The sequence below is a fragment of the Centroberyx affinis genome, unplaced genomic scaffold (assembly GCF_046629955.1).
Source record: "Centroberyx affinis isolate AG114_WGS23_722 - 3 ecotype Tasmania unplaced genomic scaffold, CSIRO-AGI_Caff_v1 ptg006893l_1, whole genome shotgun sequence".
Classification (NCBI taxonomy): Eukaryota; Metazoa; Chordata; class Actinopteri; order Beryciformes; family Berycidae; genus Centroberyx; species Centroberyx affinis.
In genome coordinates this window covers 1-17574 of record NW_027283493.1, presented here as the reverse complement: position 1 = coordinate 17574, position 17574 = coordinate 1, and the positions used below count along the sequence as shown (strand labels likewise).

General features: G+C 40.8%; 1 protein-coding gene across 1 annotated transcript; it reads left to right on the top strand.

Annotated features, from left to right (window-relative positions):
* The first annotated feature begins 408 nt into the window (after nucleotides 1-408).
* Nucleotides 409-9029, top strand: snrpb2 (small nuclear ribonucleoprotein polypeptide B2). Its single transcript, XM_071513222.1, has 7 exons — nucleotides 409-439; nucleotides 1267-1338; nucleotides 3657-3829; nucleotides 5007-5141; nucleotides 6842-6877; nucleotides 7251-7339; nucleotides 8076-9029. Exons 2-7 carry the CDS (start codon nucleotides 1275-1277, stop codon nucleotides 8233-8235), a joined length of 657 nt encoding a protein of 218 aa, XP_071369323.1. The 5' UTR covers nucleotides 409-439; nucleotides 1267-1274; the 3' UTR covers nucleotides 8236-9029.
* The last annotated feature ends 8545 nt before the right edge of the window (nucleotides 9030-17574 follow it).

Genomic DNA, 17574 nt, shown 5'->3' with positions numbered 1-17574 from the left:
TATCTACCTCACGCAATAGAAAAGCTGTGAAAACCTTAAATTTGTGCTCCAAATTTAACATCTTAATATAATTTTTACTGCACCATTTTCATTTTGTATTTGTTGGACGTTGTACATTTGTATGTCTGTTATTCTTTGTTACTGTTCTGTTACTCCATTTATGCTTTTGGATAAATTTGTATATCAGATGATAATAATAAAAAAAAAAAAAAAAAAAAAAGACGTGACAACATGAGACATTATTTGAAACGCGGACGCCAAACATAAAATAAATAAATAAATAAATAAAATGTCATATTCCATAAATTAAATATCATCCTGTAGTTCCACTCCTAGCCTGCTGGTGGCAGTACAGGGTCGAGATTAGTTAAATCAAGAACCGGCGCCAGCAAACCCACATTTCCTGTTTTATACGAGAAGTGTGTGTGTGGGAAAAGAGGTGAGTTTTTACATTTCTGCAGTCTTAATTCACTTCTATAATGTTTCACTGAAATACTGGTACAGGTAATACACATGCCGGATGGGTTGTGTTTCATATGCAGGATCTCAATGCTAGAGGGTAAAGTCACTGAAGCCAACAGTTATATCTTAACGTTAGTAGTTAGCTTGACGGCTAACTCCAGCTAGGCTAAAGTTATGAATGAACGTAAAGCTAACGTATGCTAGCTTCGTAAGAGACCAAACCCAACATGTTTTATTTACCCTGTGGTTTTACCCAACTCAGTGATTCTCAACCATTTTCATATCCAGGACCCCTGATTTAGTCCACATTAGAGCCACGGACCCCCATTTGATGAGATTTTGTCTCTCAGACCCAAATCTGAGAATATTTATATTGTTAGATATGATTTTGTCCAGAACCCCATGACTGTCTGTATTGCAGGTAGAGAGATAACAGAGAAACTATGGTCATTCTTCTACATTCTCTAATTGTCTTAACTTCTTGTAAATGAAATAATGGTGAAGTTTAACTATTCATCAGTTTGCTGGGGACCCCCTGGAACCCCCCTCAAGGACCCCTGGAGGTCCCCGGACCCCACGTTGAGAACCACTGACCTTATTAACCCAGTCTCGATGAGAAGTTAAACGTCAAATACATCTCCAGTGTTATCTGTGTGATCACGTACAGCTCGGTCAGGGTTTCTGAACAGGTTTATGTTTGAAAATCAGTTGTCTTCAGAAGAAATGAACGTGGCTGCTGGTGATCTCTATAAACACTGGAAGCAGATGAAGAATTAGCTCCTCTGTCTGTTGTTGTTTCCACAGAATCCACCATGGATATCCGGCCGAACCACACTATCTATATCAACAATATAAATGACAAAATCAAGAAAGATGGTAAGTGTGAATTCGTTCATTCATTCTCCAGCAGTGAGTCCTCCTGGCTCCTCTGCTGTGGGAACTTCACAGCTCTTTACTGTCTCTGCATGTTGGCAGCAGGGAGGCTGTGGTCCTGGTGCCAGGCTGAAACAGGAATGACCCCACTGCTAAAACCTGATGCAAAGAGCCACATTTTTTTTTTTGTCAAGTATGTTTTATTAAAGAAGGATTTCAAGATGTAGGACATGAGAACGCAATCTACATTTTCATTTGAGAAAAACAAAGCAAAAGAATACAACAGATAATATCCAACATAAATAAACACAAATAAATACTCTTAACACACCCACCCTCCCTCCCTCCCTTTCTGCTCAATACGTAGTATATGACAATAAAGGTTGCAATGGAAAATAATTGAAAACAAAGGTGAAAAGTATTAATGGACAGTCGACTACAGGAGGAGTGTCCACTATGGGTTATTTCTTAGGTAACGGACGAGGAGCAGCCAAACCTTATTGAATTGTGACTCTCTATTCTTCAGAGAAAACCTTATTTTTTAAAGGTGAAGGTATCAGTCATTTCATTGAGCCACAGCTTAAAAGTGGGAACTTCCTTCTTCTTCCAGAATGTCAAAATTCATTTTTTTTAGCTGTAACCAGACCATAGGAAAGAAGTTGCTGCTGTGCTGTTTTTTAATACAGATGTGGAATCTGAGGTTCCCAGTGCGATTAAGACAGGATCCGGTTCAATGTGGATATTAAGAATATCAGAGAATGTTTTAGAAAATTTTGTCCAATATCTCTCTATTCTGGGGCAGAGAGCGAAGCTATGGAGGAGATTTGCCTCTGCTATGTTGCATTTGTCACACTGTGAGATGTCTGGAAACAGCTTGTGAAGCTTTAGTTTCGAATAGTGGAGTCTATGGATAGTATGGGAGAATGACTGACTTCATTACAGCATCACAGGCTCCTTTGGCTTACATGCTATTCTTAAAATTGCTTTTGAAGTCATCACTTGAAATTAGTAGAAGTCAAACAAACATTATTTTAACTAAAAGAATACTTTTGAAAAAGGAGTATGATGCAAGTTTTTATAAGTTTTATAAGCAACTGAACAGAAAACATGCCCCACTATTTCACTAAGAATTGTATTGAGAAAATTGACCTTTTTATTGCAGTTTTGGTCTTTCTTCATGTATTTTTTAGGTTTTGGAACATCAAAACGGCAAAAATGAATCGCATTTTAATAAAGTTAAAGTGGCTTCTTGTGAAGTAGATAGAAGTAGTAGAATAAATTGCAAATAATTTTGGCCGATATCAAAAATATTATATCATGATACTGTCCCGCCAAAGTACAGCGTTATACAATATTATCTTTTTATTATTATTTTACTTCTTCCAAATTACATACAATTTGTAGGATATAATAATATATCATCATCATTATTATTATTATTATTATTATTATTATCACTATTAATATTAACAGCCTAGAAATTTGATCTTACTATTCAAGCATTGGAGGAAACAATGGCCATTTGGTGTAATTTTTTCATTGCTGCTGTTTCCAAAAAAAACGGGCTGATTGTGGATATTCAATAATATCAAGTATCGGGCCAAGCCTTTTTGATATATTACATGTATTCCTTTAATTTCAGTAATTGTATTATTTAGAAATAATGGATTTGGACACAATACAGGTAACACACGTCACTTAGCCGCTCCAGCTGGTGTTGTCAGCAGTGAGCAGGTGTGTCAGAGCCAAGGTTATTATAGGTTTGCATTTTTCATTATTTTATTTTATTTTTTTTGTTTTGACTTTTTGTTTTCAATTTCAGTTTAGTTTTAATTAGTTTTTAAAGTGGGTTTGCTAGTTTAGTTTAGTTTTTATTTTTTGAAAATGCTTAGGTTTAGTTTTTATTCATTTCAGTGTTAGTTTTAGTCTTTTTTTGTAATATGGGGTATTTGTCAGGGGCGAGATCCAAACATTCAAAATACTAGGCTTATGTATGAAATAAATTGACAAAGACGAAAACTAATGAATTTTCTCTATAATTTTAGTTTATTTTAGTTAGTTTTGTAAACACACAATACAGTTTCAGTTAGTTATGGTTTCTTTGTAAAGCCTCGTTTTTATTTTTATTTCAGTTAACGGAAATGTTTTTTCACACCTAGTTTTCGTTATTTCGTTAGTTTTCGTTAACGATAATAACCCTGGTCAGATCAGGTGTGTATCAGATCAGGTGTGTATCAGATCAGGTGTGTATCAGATCAGGTGTGTATCAGATCAGGTGTATCAGGTGTTGAGCTGACTCTCTCTCCTGTCTCGCCCTGCAGAGCTGAAGCGCTCGCTCTACGCTCTGTTCTCCCAGTTCGGCCAAGTCGTGGACATCGTGGCGCTGAAGACCATGCCGATGAGAGGCCAGGCCTTCGTCGTGTTCAAAGAGCTCACCGCCGCCACCAACGCCCTGAGGCAGCTGCAGGGCTTCCCCTTCTACAACAAGCCCATGGTAGGATCTGACTCTGACGTCTGACTCAGGCAGCGTGAGTCTGCGAGTTTGGGTTGCCTCCTAGCCTTGTCTCCTAGCCTCCTAGCCTTGTCTCCTTGCCTCAATGGGTTAAAAGCCTCTCTGAATGTTTGGCCCTGAAGTCGTTCTGATGAAGTATAACTTGAGTTTGTGTGTCAGACAGTTTACCTCTGTCGTAGGGCTGAACGATTTTAAAAAAAAATATCTAATTGCGATTATTTTGACTGATATTGCAATTGCGATATGATTTGCGATATTAGAGGGAATGATCATTTTTACATCATTATTCTCATTTTCATTGAAAAACGTATTAAAATGATTATGGTGTGATTTTTGCAGGGATCTGTACCAAACAAAGATGTTTTCTTAAGTCTGTAGAATATGATGTGTAGGCCAGGACATCTCTGCAGCACCACAATATTTACTTTAAAATGCTATTTTGACACATTTCACCTTGAACAAATATTGCGCCTCCTGCGATTTGAAAATTGCAGTAGGCCATATTGAGATTTCGATAGAATTTTGATGAATTGTTCAGCCCTACTCTGTCGTATTTAGAGTAAATAACAGCTGAACTCTAAATCTGACATATTAGACTGCACACAGCTTTTCACAATACCTGTTTGTATGTTGAATGTTTTAAAGATGAACTGATCTGGACAGTCGGTACGTTTGCTAGTTTTTTTCAACCAGCTGCTTGTGTGTGAATTTTTTTTTTTCTATTTGCAAACATCTATTTTCTGGAGCAAATGCAAGTAAAAGGCTCACAGACAGTCACATCCTGCTAGTAGCTGAATTTGTTTGTCCTTTCCTGCTGTGTAAAAGCAACAAAATCCAGTAATGTGCCAAACTGCTGGCTTTCTGAGGCTTTCTGAGGCTTCCTGAGGCTTCCTGAGGCTTCCTGAGGCTTTCTGAGGCTTTCTGAGGCTTCCTGAGGCTTCCTGTCTCTCGGCTGAAAGGCTTCCAGGCGAGGCGGCGACACTTTCGTCTTCCTGCTTCCTTCACCCAGCGGTGAAGTCTGTCGCCGGCGGCTGAATAAAATGGAAATGTCAGAGCAATTTCCTTCTCTTTCCCCTCTGAAGACGAACAACCGTCCTCCAACCTTCCCCGACAGGTGGAGGCTTTGTTTTCACTGACTTTCTCTCCCGTCTGCCTCCAGCGGATACAGTACGCCAAGACCGACTCCGAGGTCATCGCCAAGGTGAGAGGCACGTACGGAGACAAGGACAAGAAGAAGGAGAAGAAGAAGAAAGCTCAGGAGCTGGTGACTAACGTAACCAAGAAACCGGCGGCGGTGAGTGCTGCTTCAACAGCGACAAGAGACCGTGTTACATAAACTGAAAATTAGAGATTCACTCAATTAGAGATCCTTCAGTCTGAATCCGACAGCAGTGATTGGCCGATCACCGTGCCCAGTGATCACGCTATTGGCCCACGTTCGTTATGTAAGCCGATGTGCCTCTTGTCTCGACAGCAACTGAACACAGTTTTTTTTAATCTTTTTTAATAGAGAACGGGCCTACCTGTTCTCTGTTGCAGTGGTTCTCAACCTAGGGGTCAGGACCACCTAGGGGGGTCGCGAGATGCATTTTGGGGGTCACAAGATAATAATTATAACCTTTATTTGTATAGCACCTTTCATACACAACCTGCAGCTCAAAGTGCTTTACATCAATAGAAGGCAGATAAAAGACAGATAAAAAGATCAAATTCATCCTACTATAAAATGAGGAAAACTCTGTCCTTCTGTCTGTCTGTCTGTCTGTATCCATTTTGCTCCTCGATGGGTTGGCCGATCAATCTGAAACTGCACACGGGCATTGAGCATTGGCATAGGCAGGGACTGACAAAGCTGATTTTTCCATTTTCCCAAATTTACGCTGTTTAATTTATGCACATTTTTGGCAAGTCTGCAGGTAGTTGTGGACTAGTATAAAAGAACAAGCAAAATGCATTACATTAAAAGAATCAAATCAAGTAAAATAGAAAGATATTTTTACACAGAATCAAGCGGCATTACTTGGTATTGAGTATTCACTCTCACACTGGTGACACTGTCAACCAGTATACGATTCAGTGTGCCTTACCTCTCCAAAGATAATCACAACTTAAAAGACCTTTTGTCGGCCTCACCGGACAAAAATATGTATAGCGCTATAACTTTTCGGGGAGTGAAATCAATTTAGATGAGGAAATTAATTTCATGAAGGATTCTTAGAAGGAGCCCAGATTCTTTCCGGTGGTCTGACCTCGCCGCATAGACAGGATCCCACAGCCCTTATAGGACTTGTCAAATGTTCCTTTAGAACAGTACACAGATCAGCTGAGCAATTACAATTATAAACTTCAAGCAATCCTTCAATTCAACACACACACACAGAGGCATCAGACTCTAATATTCTTTGTGAGGGAGATGATTTATGGGTTAGGGAAAAACATATTTCTACCATTTTTTTTTCCTGATTTTTCTCTTCTGAATAGTTTTCAGCCTCTCTGCCTCCTCTGATAATGAATCAAACCTGGAAAAAAAAATCGACCTGAAAAGAGAAAATTATTCTTTGGTTGAATTGTTCAGTCTGTATATGCAGCCTGTGGGGTGGGGGGGGGGGGGGGGGGGGGGGGGTGAGGGGGCGTCGCTTTGTTGTCAGGAGTCACGACTCACAAGCCAACAAGGTTGAGAGCCGCTCATCTGCTGCACTTGACTGAACAGAAAAGTGGAATTAATAGAAACCTCCAGATGAGCTCGGCTGTTCTGAAGTGCAGCCACACACACACACACACACACACACACACACACACACACACACACACATCAGACTTTAAAAATGAGTCATTTAAATTGGTTCAGATTGTAATTGTGATATTGTTAATCCTGTGTTCTGCATAATTGAGTCTCTACTGTCAGAATGGAAATAAAGTCAAAATGTCACGGTGTTTATTCTGATTGAAACGCACTTCTCTGACATCATCACCTGTCTTCCTGTGTGGTTTCAGGGAGCGCCCACGCCGGCCCACGCCCCGGCGGTGCAGGTAGGACTCTGCTGCTCAGCTGTTCCTTTCTCTTTACTGTCCGAAAGGATTCCACCGTGTTTTCCACCGAAAAGTCTGTTAAATGACGTAATGTGATGTAAAATGTCCAAATCTGCTCAGTCCTGCCTAGTTTTTTATTGACTTGGATAGAAAATATATGATCTAAGTTTGTTTTTTGTTTTGTTTTTTTTGTTTTTTTCAACTGATAGGCTCTTATGTAGTTCATTTTTTACATATTTTATTCGGTTTATTCCTCTTTTTAGATTAACCTCAGCCATTTTAATTCCTCTTGGCTTTAATTTATTGTTTTATGGTGAGTAAATCGGTTTGGAAAGTGCAGCACAGATTATATTTGTTGTTCTTTTCTCCTCAGGTTCCAGACAACCCGCCCAACTACATCCTGTTCCTCAGCAACCTGCCGGAGGAAACCAATGAGATGATGCTGTCCATGCTGTTCAACCAGTGAGTAGAGAAACTGTGTTTACTGCTTCAGTTCAGTCGGTCTGTCCAGGTGTGAACAACCACATTCAAACCAATACCAGCACCAAGACTCCTGGAAATGTGAGTCTCAATTCTCGTTCAGACTGCAGGCAAAAGTGGCCCAAATCTGATTTTTTTTTTTGCTCATATGTGACTCAGATCTGTTTTTTTCATAACAGTGTGAACAGCACAAATCACATGGAATCTGATCTTTTCAATTCTGATTTGGGTCACTTTCATATGTGGTCCTAAATCAGATACAGGTCAGATTTTTTTGCAATGTGACCTCAGTCTGAACAGTCATATCGGAATTCATGAGACTTTTACGTCGCTCGAGATCGACATTCGTCACAATTCTGTGCTGGTGGGAGTCACTCTGAATACAAACATGGAAGACAGTTGGGATGGAGGCAGTCAGTGGAGGGACAGTGAGGTGTTCGACCTCAGAAGTATTTGGGGTGACACTTCTGTACACTGTAAAGAACACTGCACACAGGCTCATAAGGGATCAAAGCCTTAAAAGTAGTCAATAAAATCTTAAAATCACTTCTGAAACGAACAGGCGACCAGTGAAGAGAGGCTGAAACAGGAGAGACGTGGTCCTGTCTCTTAGCTGTAGTTAAAGCCTCTCTGCGGTGTTGTGAACACATTGGTCACCCTGTGTGTGTGTGTGTGTGTCACGGTCCCGTCTGTCCCCCCCCCCCCCCCCCCCTCTCAGGTTCCCCGGCTTCAAAGAGGTGCGGCTCGTCCCGGGGAAACACGACATCTCCTTCGTGGAGTTTGAGAGCGACGCTCAGGCGGGCGTGGCTAAAGACGCTCTGCAGGGCTTCAGGATCACCGCCACCTGCGCCATGAAGATCACATACGCCAAGAAGTAGTCTGTCCCCGAGTCGGAGGACAGCAGGGGACAAAGAGACTGAGAGGGGGGGGAGGGGGGGGTGTGTGCGCTTCCCTTTTGATTTTTGTAAATCCTACACAGCTTTCCTGGAAGATTTTTTTTTTTTAAATTAGTTTATTTTTTCCGGTCTGGTCTCCGTCAGCGAGCGGTCGAGAGAAAAAATCTCTGACCCGCCTCTCTGTTTTGTAAGACAAAATAATAAAGGTTTTTGTATAAAAAAAAATCATTGTAGATGTTTTCCTCCTGGCTCTGCAGGCCCTCAAGGTTCAGCTGGGGGATTTTCTTGCTGGGTTCAGCTCACAGACAGGCTCAGACTCACCAGATGCTCTTGATGTTTTAATGGGAAGAGCCAACGATGCACATTTACACTTTGAATTTGAGTTGCAATCGTTTGAATTTTTTGATGCTTGAATTGAATGAATTGCAACTGAATTAATGCAAGTTTTGGTCCCAGAGTCAAAATGGTCAGGTGAGATTTAAATTGATCACATTCTCATTGCAGCTGCAAAATTAACTCAAATATAAATGTAAACTCTTACATAATGTACACTAATCATTTGTACACTTTTTAAAGATCTTTTGATTTCTCTCTCTATAGGAAAACGGGTGTTTGAAAACATAAAGAAGTGGCTGTTCCTATGAAATGCATTAATTAAAACTATCATAAATAAGGTGTTTTATAGGCATAATTAAAAGTGTCATAAATAAGGTGTTTTATAGGCATAATTAAGTGTCATAGATAAGATGTTTTACATGCATTTTGCCATGTTATATGCATTTTAGACACTGCAGGGATTTGATGTTTCCAGGTTTTCAGAGGATAATAAATAGTAAATACAGTGAAAGTGCATTATTTATAACTTTTATGCGGCTGTGCCATTTGACATTTTCCTAGTGGGGGAAAAAAAACTCAAATGAATGCCATGATAAAAGCTGTAAAACAACTCTGCACACCAAACACATTTTTGTAAACTTCAAATTGCATTTTAAAATCCATTCTGTTCAGTTTTCCCCTCTGTCATCAGTCTGACTTCATCTGTTCAGCTGCAGCACAATACCTCAACATGTCCGCCGACAGCTCATCAATACTGTTTTCACCAAATATATAGAGCCAGAAGAGAAGTATTGATCAGCAGCCGGACGAGGCTTCAGCACTTTCTGTGGTGTAATTAGCCAGCAGCTGCTAGGAGAGATGGAGGAGAGATGGAGGAGAGATGGAGGAGAGATGGAGGAGAGCTGGAGGAGAGATGGAGGAGAGCTGGAGATTTACAGCTCACACTCCTCACTGTGAAGGGAAAAGCAGAAGTCTGACCAAGTTAACTGCTCCAGTCTCAAGTCTTGAGGCACAAGTCTCAAGTCAAGTCTCAAGTCTAAATGTAGAACATTTCCAGTATCAATTTAATATCTTAAAGAAAACTAAATATCTAGGACTTTTCAATCCAATATGGTTTTAGTCGGCTCAGAGCATTCCTTTTCTCTGTGGCCTTCTGCTAATTCATCTGTATGTGTTATTATCTTTATTATTATTTATTTATTTTATTTATGTTTTACCTATTTTTTTTAATCTTTCTTTTTAGTATGATATTTTATATATTTTTGTGTTTTATGTGAAGCACATTGAATTTACAATTTGTATGAAATGTGCTATAGAAATAAATTTTGCCTTGTCTTAAAAACAGAGGTGGGACCAAGTCCGCTTTGCTCGAGTCCCAAGTCAGTCTGAAGTCTTGAGGCACAAGTCTCAAGTCAAGTCCCAAGTCTAAATGTAGATTACCAAGTCAAGTCCATGTCATTAATGTCAAGTCTGAAGTCTAAATGTAGAACAGCAAGTCAAGAACAAATCAAGAGTCCAGTATCAATTTAATATCTTAAAGAAAACTAAATATTTAGGACTTTTCAATGCAATATGGTTTTAATAGGATAAAAACTTGGTTAGAGCATCATGAGTTTGATTTCTATAATCAGTTTCAACTTCAATAAATTCAATCATTCCATACAAATTCAGAAAACAGAATTTAAATTCAGTCGTCTGCTGGAACAAATCTCATCACTTTCAATCTAAGTCATTTACACAAACAAGATCTTTTGCAATTACATTTGTGACTTGGGTCTGACTCGAGTCCAGGTCATGTGACTCGAGTCACAGTGAACAGGTAACTCTCTCTCTCCTTCTATAACAACAACTGCTGTCATGGTTCCCTTTAGCAAGGCACTGAACCCCCAACCTGCTGCAGTAGAGCTGCTGGAACAAATCTCATCACTTTCAATCTAAGTCATTTACACAAACACAAGATCTCAAGTCAAGACTTTAGAAACCTTTTCAAGTCATCAGAGTACAAGTCAGAGTCGAGTCCCAAGTCACCAGAACCCAAGTCAAGTCAAGTCTCAAGTCTTCTCTTCATGCATCAAGTCAAGTCTCAAGCAATTAAAACTGTGACTGGAGTCCAAGTCATGTGACTCGAGTCCCCTCCTCTGAAGTTCATCTGAAGTGAAACTGGCTGGTCTGATCCGGCTGCTGTGGTGAACATGAAGATGCAAACAAAATATTCTCAGGAGTCTTTTCATCTGAAGAGTCAGATCAGACAGCCTGTATGTCCAAGGAGATTTCCTGTTTCAGAGCAGCAGCACCAAACACCTTTATGTAAGAACATCAGTCAGAGGGAAAGGCCTTTGATGGGGGGTATGGGGGGTGATTTGTGCCACCAGACAACTAAATCTGAATCACGTGTTCTGAATTTGTCTGAAATTGAATGTTGGCATTTCCAACTGAATAAAAAAAAATAACTGAACTTGTATTTACTTGTTTGAAATTAATTTAATATTCAGTCAAAATTAGTTGTATGTATTACAATATTACAAATCTGTAAACTCTCCTCAACCTCTCAAAGGAACAATTTCAAGTTCAACTCCTTCAGATTGTGCCTGCTGAGGAAAACCAGCAGCCTGCAGATTTAATCAAACTAACTACAGAAGCCCTGAGCGGCAAAAGAACAGAAAATATGGTTCTCTAATATCCCAAATATCTAGGTTTCGTCTATCTTCTTTGCTGCTGTGTTTATCCCAATATATAAATATTACAGAGCCTGGGAGTGGCCATCGGGAGAAAAATGATTTATGTCGTGGCCACGATTTACTGTAACGTGCACGATATGCAACTCGAGCTCTCGTTTTCTCTTTTTCGTGTGCACAAGATACAATTCGTTCCCTCGATTTCCTCTTTACATGGACAAATTGCCAAAACGTGCCCTGGAAATAGTGACATGGTGCTCTGGATATATAATCCATGCTCTCTTCAGGAGCTTATAGAGAGTCAGTCACATATTGGTGATCATGTTTAAATGTGGCCTGTCCTGGGTGTGTTGCAGCACCTGATTGTGTTTACATGGCCTGAAGGTTAAGTGGATAAATATGTTGCAATATTTGGGGGATTTGCCTATTCAGTGTAAACAGACAATGGATATTAACATACCAAATCCTTACTAGGCCTATCTGCAATACCTAAAAGGTTCCTTTTAAGTTGCATTTTTTCCTAAAATACAGTTTAACGAAATCGAGGGAACAAATTGTATCTCGTGTGCACGTTACAGTAAATCGTGGACTTGATATAACTTTTTTTCTCTCCCAATGACCACTCCCAGTCTCAGTAAAATATAATATATGGAACATAAAAATGACTAATTTCAAATTCAGCTGCCTGGGGGTTGTCTGGTTTTTCGGGGGTTTACAGCATTTCTACAGACATTTCACACCTTCTCTTTTTGAGAAGGTGTGAAAGGTGGAAGGTGGAGATTCTTCTTCTTTGGTGCAGCGCTGTCTGTCTGCTGGCATTCATATGAAGAAGCAACATGAGCGGCAGAGGAAACTAAAGGGGAAAATAAGGACAAGGTCAACCAGAGGTTTTGTTAACTGCTGTCATTATATTTGATCTTTTCTCAGATTTAAATGCGAGTCGGTAGTTTTCAATCAATAATACATTTCAGCAAATTATTTCCTGTTCTGAAGCATCATGTGTGGAGTGACATTTGGAAACTTCACATACAGAAAAGCTTTTACACCCACACACACACACACACACACACACACACACACACACACACACACACACACACACACACTGCTGTCACACACTCCTCCCAGCTGTCAGGTCACACAGGGAAACATCCATCTGACTCCATTACAGCAGCAGGAAACATGAATTAACAAGACGAGTCAGTTCACAAACACCGGAGGTGGCTGGAGGACAGCCAGCGAGCCGACAACACAAGTCATGTGTCAAGAAATATCTGTGAAGGAGTCGTGTTCCCCTCGCTTCACAACGCCACAACACTGAGCAAAGTCTGGCTGGAGGATTTTTATTTTATTCACTGCAGCTTCAAAACATCAGAATCAGCTCAACTGATGAAGAAATGCAGAACAGATGAGGACTGAAAGCAGAAACAGTCAATATTAGTGTTGGATGTAATTAAAGGCATTAACATCATTTTACCCTCTACTCTATTCATTTTCTTTCTTTTCAAAATCTTTTTTATTGAGATTTTCAACAAAAGTTCCCAAGGGTTGGGCAGGCATATTCCACATTGTTACAAAATATACATCACTGTAGTATCATATAAAAATAAAAAAGTGATAATAGTGACAGTAATAAAGTGAGACGTCCCTACCCCCCCACCCTCCCACCCCCTTACCCTCCCACCATCTTGATTACCTAGAATAGGTATGAGGCACAGTATCTAGAAATACCCCTCTATTCATTTTCATGTTAACAACAGAGAATTCACCTCCTCCGTAAACTAAATTTCCTTTCCTGTCAGGCCCGTCGTCCTTTGTCGTTTTTATCAATCTTTTATTGAGAGTCTCCTGAGTTTTTCTTTTATCTGCTTGTAAAACTAACCGCCATTCAAAATCCTTTCTCCCCTGTGCAATCAGACTTTAAAATCTTTTTTTATTTGATCTTTTATTGTGTTTACCAAGTTTATTTATCAACATTATTTATAGATTGTATTCCACATCTTAGCTCCGGTGTATCATTTATTTGTGTGTTGTTGGATGTTACTGTTTTTCTCTGTACAACAAGCTGCTCGTAACTAATTGCCCCTAGTGGGATTAATAAAGTTGTTTTGAATTTGAATTTGAATTTGAATTTGAATTTAGACTGAAAGGGGGCGGAGCCAGAAGCCCTTATTTGGACAGAAAAACAATGTCTCTGTTCACTGTGTCCATTTTACAGTCTTTTGGTTTCATCTGGATTTGAAACTCTCCGGTCTGAAGCTGATGTCTTCCATCTGAATTTAAAAATAGTTATTAAAGCTCTTTAATGAACATGTTCCTGTCATCTGCATAAACTATGTAAGGGCTGAAGTGATGTCAACATTTTAATTTCAACTGAACTTACCAGCAGACAAAGTGGAGAAAACAAGTAAAAACAGTCACATGAATATATAAAGTAAGTACAGATCAAAGTAAAAATAATTCCAACGTTCTGAGAAATCAGAACTGAGTCATGTGACTCGAGTCCCCACCTCTGCTTGAAACAAAACAATTTCCCAACAATTTCCAGTTTCCCAACAATCAATTTACATTCAGATATCTGTTTTTACCACACACACACACACACACACACACACACACACACACACACACACACACACACACACACACACACACACACACACACACACACACACACACACACACACACACCGACATGGGTGATTAATGTTAGCTGCCAATCTCAAACCACAGATAAACAAACCAGACTCTGCTGTTTATTTCTTTATTAGAACAAAGCAAGCAGGGATCAGAGAGGAGAGAACAGATCAGACTCTCTCTCTCACTCTCTCTCTCTCTCTCTCTCTCTCTCTCTCTCTCTCTCTCCCTCTCTCTCTCTCTCTCTCCCAGTTTACTCAGCTGTCTGCTGGAAAAAGGATTGTTGTGGTTGGAGGAAGTATTTTTATACCAAGGAAAACCTCAATCCGTCACAGCAAAGACCCCTGACCCCTGACCCCTGGGAACACATGATCGATCGGCCGTTTTCCTCAACGTTTTCTATCAGTTAAAGGTCTATCTGTGAGTGTGTGAGAAAGAGAGAGAGAGAGAGAGAGAGAGAGAGAGAGAGAGAGGGTGGAGTAGAGATTGTATTTGTTATTTGTTTGCAGGTGTGAGTGTGTGAGGAAGTCAATTAGAAAAGGTTTGTGTGTGTGAGGAGATGAGGAGTGAAGGATTGTACATGTGTGTTTGTTTGGGGGGGGGGGGGGAGTGAGAGAGTGAGAAATGATAAAAAGTGTGTAAACTTGGCTTGATAAACTCCACTTCACTCCTCTGTCTGCCTTCCTGACTGAACAGCTGAGCTCCTGCCGCTCCCTGCTGATGCAGATTTATTGAAGAACGCACTAAAAACCCCTGAGAAACAAGATCCTGCGTCTACACTCTGAAAACTACGGCTTCTCAGATCTGCCTCAGGGTTCCTCACTGGTTAAATAATCCCCAAAGGATTCTTTCAGGAACCTCCATGTGTTTGGTGTTGCTGGAGTTAGGTTCAGAGTTCATGAACACTTTACAAAGGAGTTCCTCAAGGAACCATCTGGGGTCCCCTAAAGGTTCGTCAAAGGCCTTTAGTTTTGTGGGTTTGTACCTGTGCATTTATTGCATTTATTCATCAAAGAAAGAATCCACCCTAAAACTCTTCTTTACTGTTCCTGCTTTGTTGTGTTTTTCTTCTTGGTGGATAACCGGCCAATCACAGACGAGGTGACGTCACCTCCAGATGTTTCCAGCAGCTCCAGTGGAGTTTGATATGAGAAAATGTTTCAGGATGTAAAACCTCAGCGGTAAACGTCAGGTTTTTGGTGTCAGTCCCTCAGAACCAAAGAGCGAGGGCTTCTTTCTAGAGCCGCCATTTTGTCACCAAGAGACGTTCAACAATCATACAGGGAGAGATCCATCAGAGAAGAGGAGAGAGACCAATTTCTCCACCACAGGAGCAGGAGAGAGACCAGCATGCACTGCAGCAGAGAGACAGGCTGGGGTTTGAGTTTGTCAGTGTTTACAAATTAGTCAGCTAGCTATATGCACAGTATCTGCCCATACACCCATCTTAGATTGAAAACAACAAGTTCACTCCCCTTCTCTGGGATTGTTGAAAGGCATTCTGGGAAATGTAGGAAATCACTAACTGCAGTAGAAGTAGACGAGGCAGGTTGAGGGAAAGTGGGTTCACTAAAAAAGTTAATTACAACACTTCATCACTAAATAACTGCTGGAATGCACTGATGATATTTAACAGTGGAAGAGGATCTGAGGTGGATTTTTCCTTTAAGTTGATCCTGATTGTGAGCATCTCTTGTTTCAGTGAACATTCAGTCTGTCACAACCTCCAGCTATACAGAGAGACAGATTTATAATGACTAGCTCGGTGCAATCAGAAAGTGACTAAATCCTCTTTATTCAGCCACATATCTGCAGCGGCAGTGCTCAGGTCAACAGCTGACAGAGAGGGAGAAGGTCCCAGCATGCACCTGTGTTGTCCAACATCAGCAGAGATTAATATGCTCCTTTACCACACTGCAACACATCATGCTCACTCAGATAAATCCCACTGCTATAATTGGAGAGCGGTTTGTGTGTTTGTGTGTCCCACCAGGGAGGAGAGGAGAGAAGAGGAGAGGAGAGGAGAGGAGAGGAGAGGAGAGGAGAGGAGGAGAGGAGACAAGGAGAGGAGAGGAGAGGAGAGGAGAGGAGGAGAGGAGACAAGGAGAGGAGAGGGGAGATGAGGAGACAGGGGGAGAGGAGAGGAAGAGAGGAAAGGAGAGAGAAGAGGAAAGGAGAGGAGGAGAGGAGAGGGAGAGAGGATAGGAGAGAAGGAGAGGAGAGGACAGGAGGAGAGGAGAGGAGAGGAGAGGAGGAGGTTATAAATTCTAGTTAGTTTAATTCCCAGAAGGCTTCAAACTTTGTTTATCTCATTAAAGCTTTATTTCTCCAGGGAAGCAGCTTGTTCAGCTCCGCTCTGCTTCACTCACAGTCACTCACTTTCACACTGAGCTGACCAGTTAGGCCTGTTCAGCCTGTTCAGCCAGTTCAGCCTGTTCAGCCTGTTCAGCCTGTTCAGCCAGTTCAGCCTGTCAGTCTGATGCTGGTGGACACTGAGCAGCTCTGCTGCAGCAGGTTGGGGGTTCAGTGCCTTGCTAAAGGGAACCATGACAGCAATTGTTGTTATAGAAGGAGAGAGAGTTACCTGTTCACTTTCCCTGCATAACAAAAAGGTTTTTAGAAATAGTTTTTCACTTCTTTCTTACAGCAAATTTCACATTTTTTTTTGTCACAGTATTTTGGCACACAGGTGGCCTGTAACTGACAAAACAAAGTTTGACACTGTAGAGGAGTAAGCTAGCTAAGCAGAGATCCAACAGAAACATCTAGTGAAGATGTAATATATCACCACGTTAGATAGTTTATTTATTGTACAGCTTTTAATTAGTCTCAAAGGGCGTCACATATTGAAAACAATAAATGAAAAGCTGCTCCATCTCTTCCTCAACACCTAAAACTGACAGCAGGTCAGTGTTTTCATCTGGGAGCCGGTCGATGGATCAGCGGCTCGGCCTGGAGGACAGCGTGATGTCAGCAGGCAGGAGATGATGAGATGTGGAAAGTGAAAACAGTCTTTTCAGCCTCTGGGATGGATGGCTTTCTCATGTCAAATATCGAATGTTTGCAGCCCGCAGGCTTCTGTCAATACTTCATCAAGTGAAAGGCCTTGAGAAGGAAAACTGAAAATCACTTTGTCTCCATTCTGCATATTCATCTCTGCAGCAGGTTGACTGACACTGGACTGCTCCTCCAGTCAGGATCCTGGTCCTGCTCATCATGAAGGAGGGCGGTGCTGGAGGAAGCTGGAGGTGTGAGGGAGACCACGTCCAGGAGGGATTCAAGGACCAAGGACTGTGACGTCATCGCCTGTTCCTCCCTGACTGAACAAAGAAAACGTCTGCTGTCCCTGCAGAAGAGACAACAAGCTCAGAGAGGAAGAGACATTCATAATAATAAAAAAAAAAACTGATTTCACAAATGCGTCTTATTCCTATTGAAGGCTTAGCAGATGAAGACTGTGATATACAGTTGGTTTGACTACTGTTGTACTTACAAAATGCACTTATTCACTGATTCTCAACCTTTTTCATATCAAGGACTCTAATTCAGTCCACATTAGAGCCACAGACCCCCATTTGATGCGATTTTGTCCCTCGGACCCAAATCTGAGAATACTTTTATTTCTAGATATGATTTTGTCCAGAATTACATGACTATCTGTACTGTCGCTAGA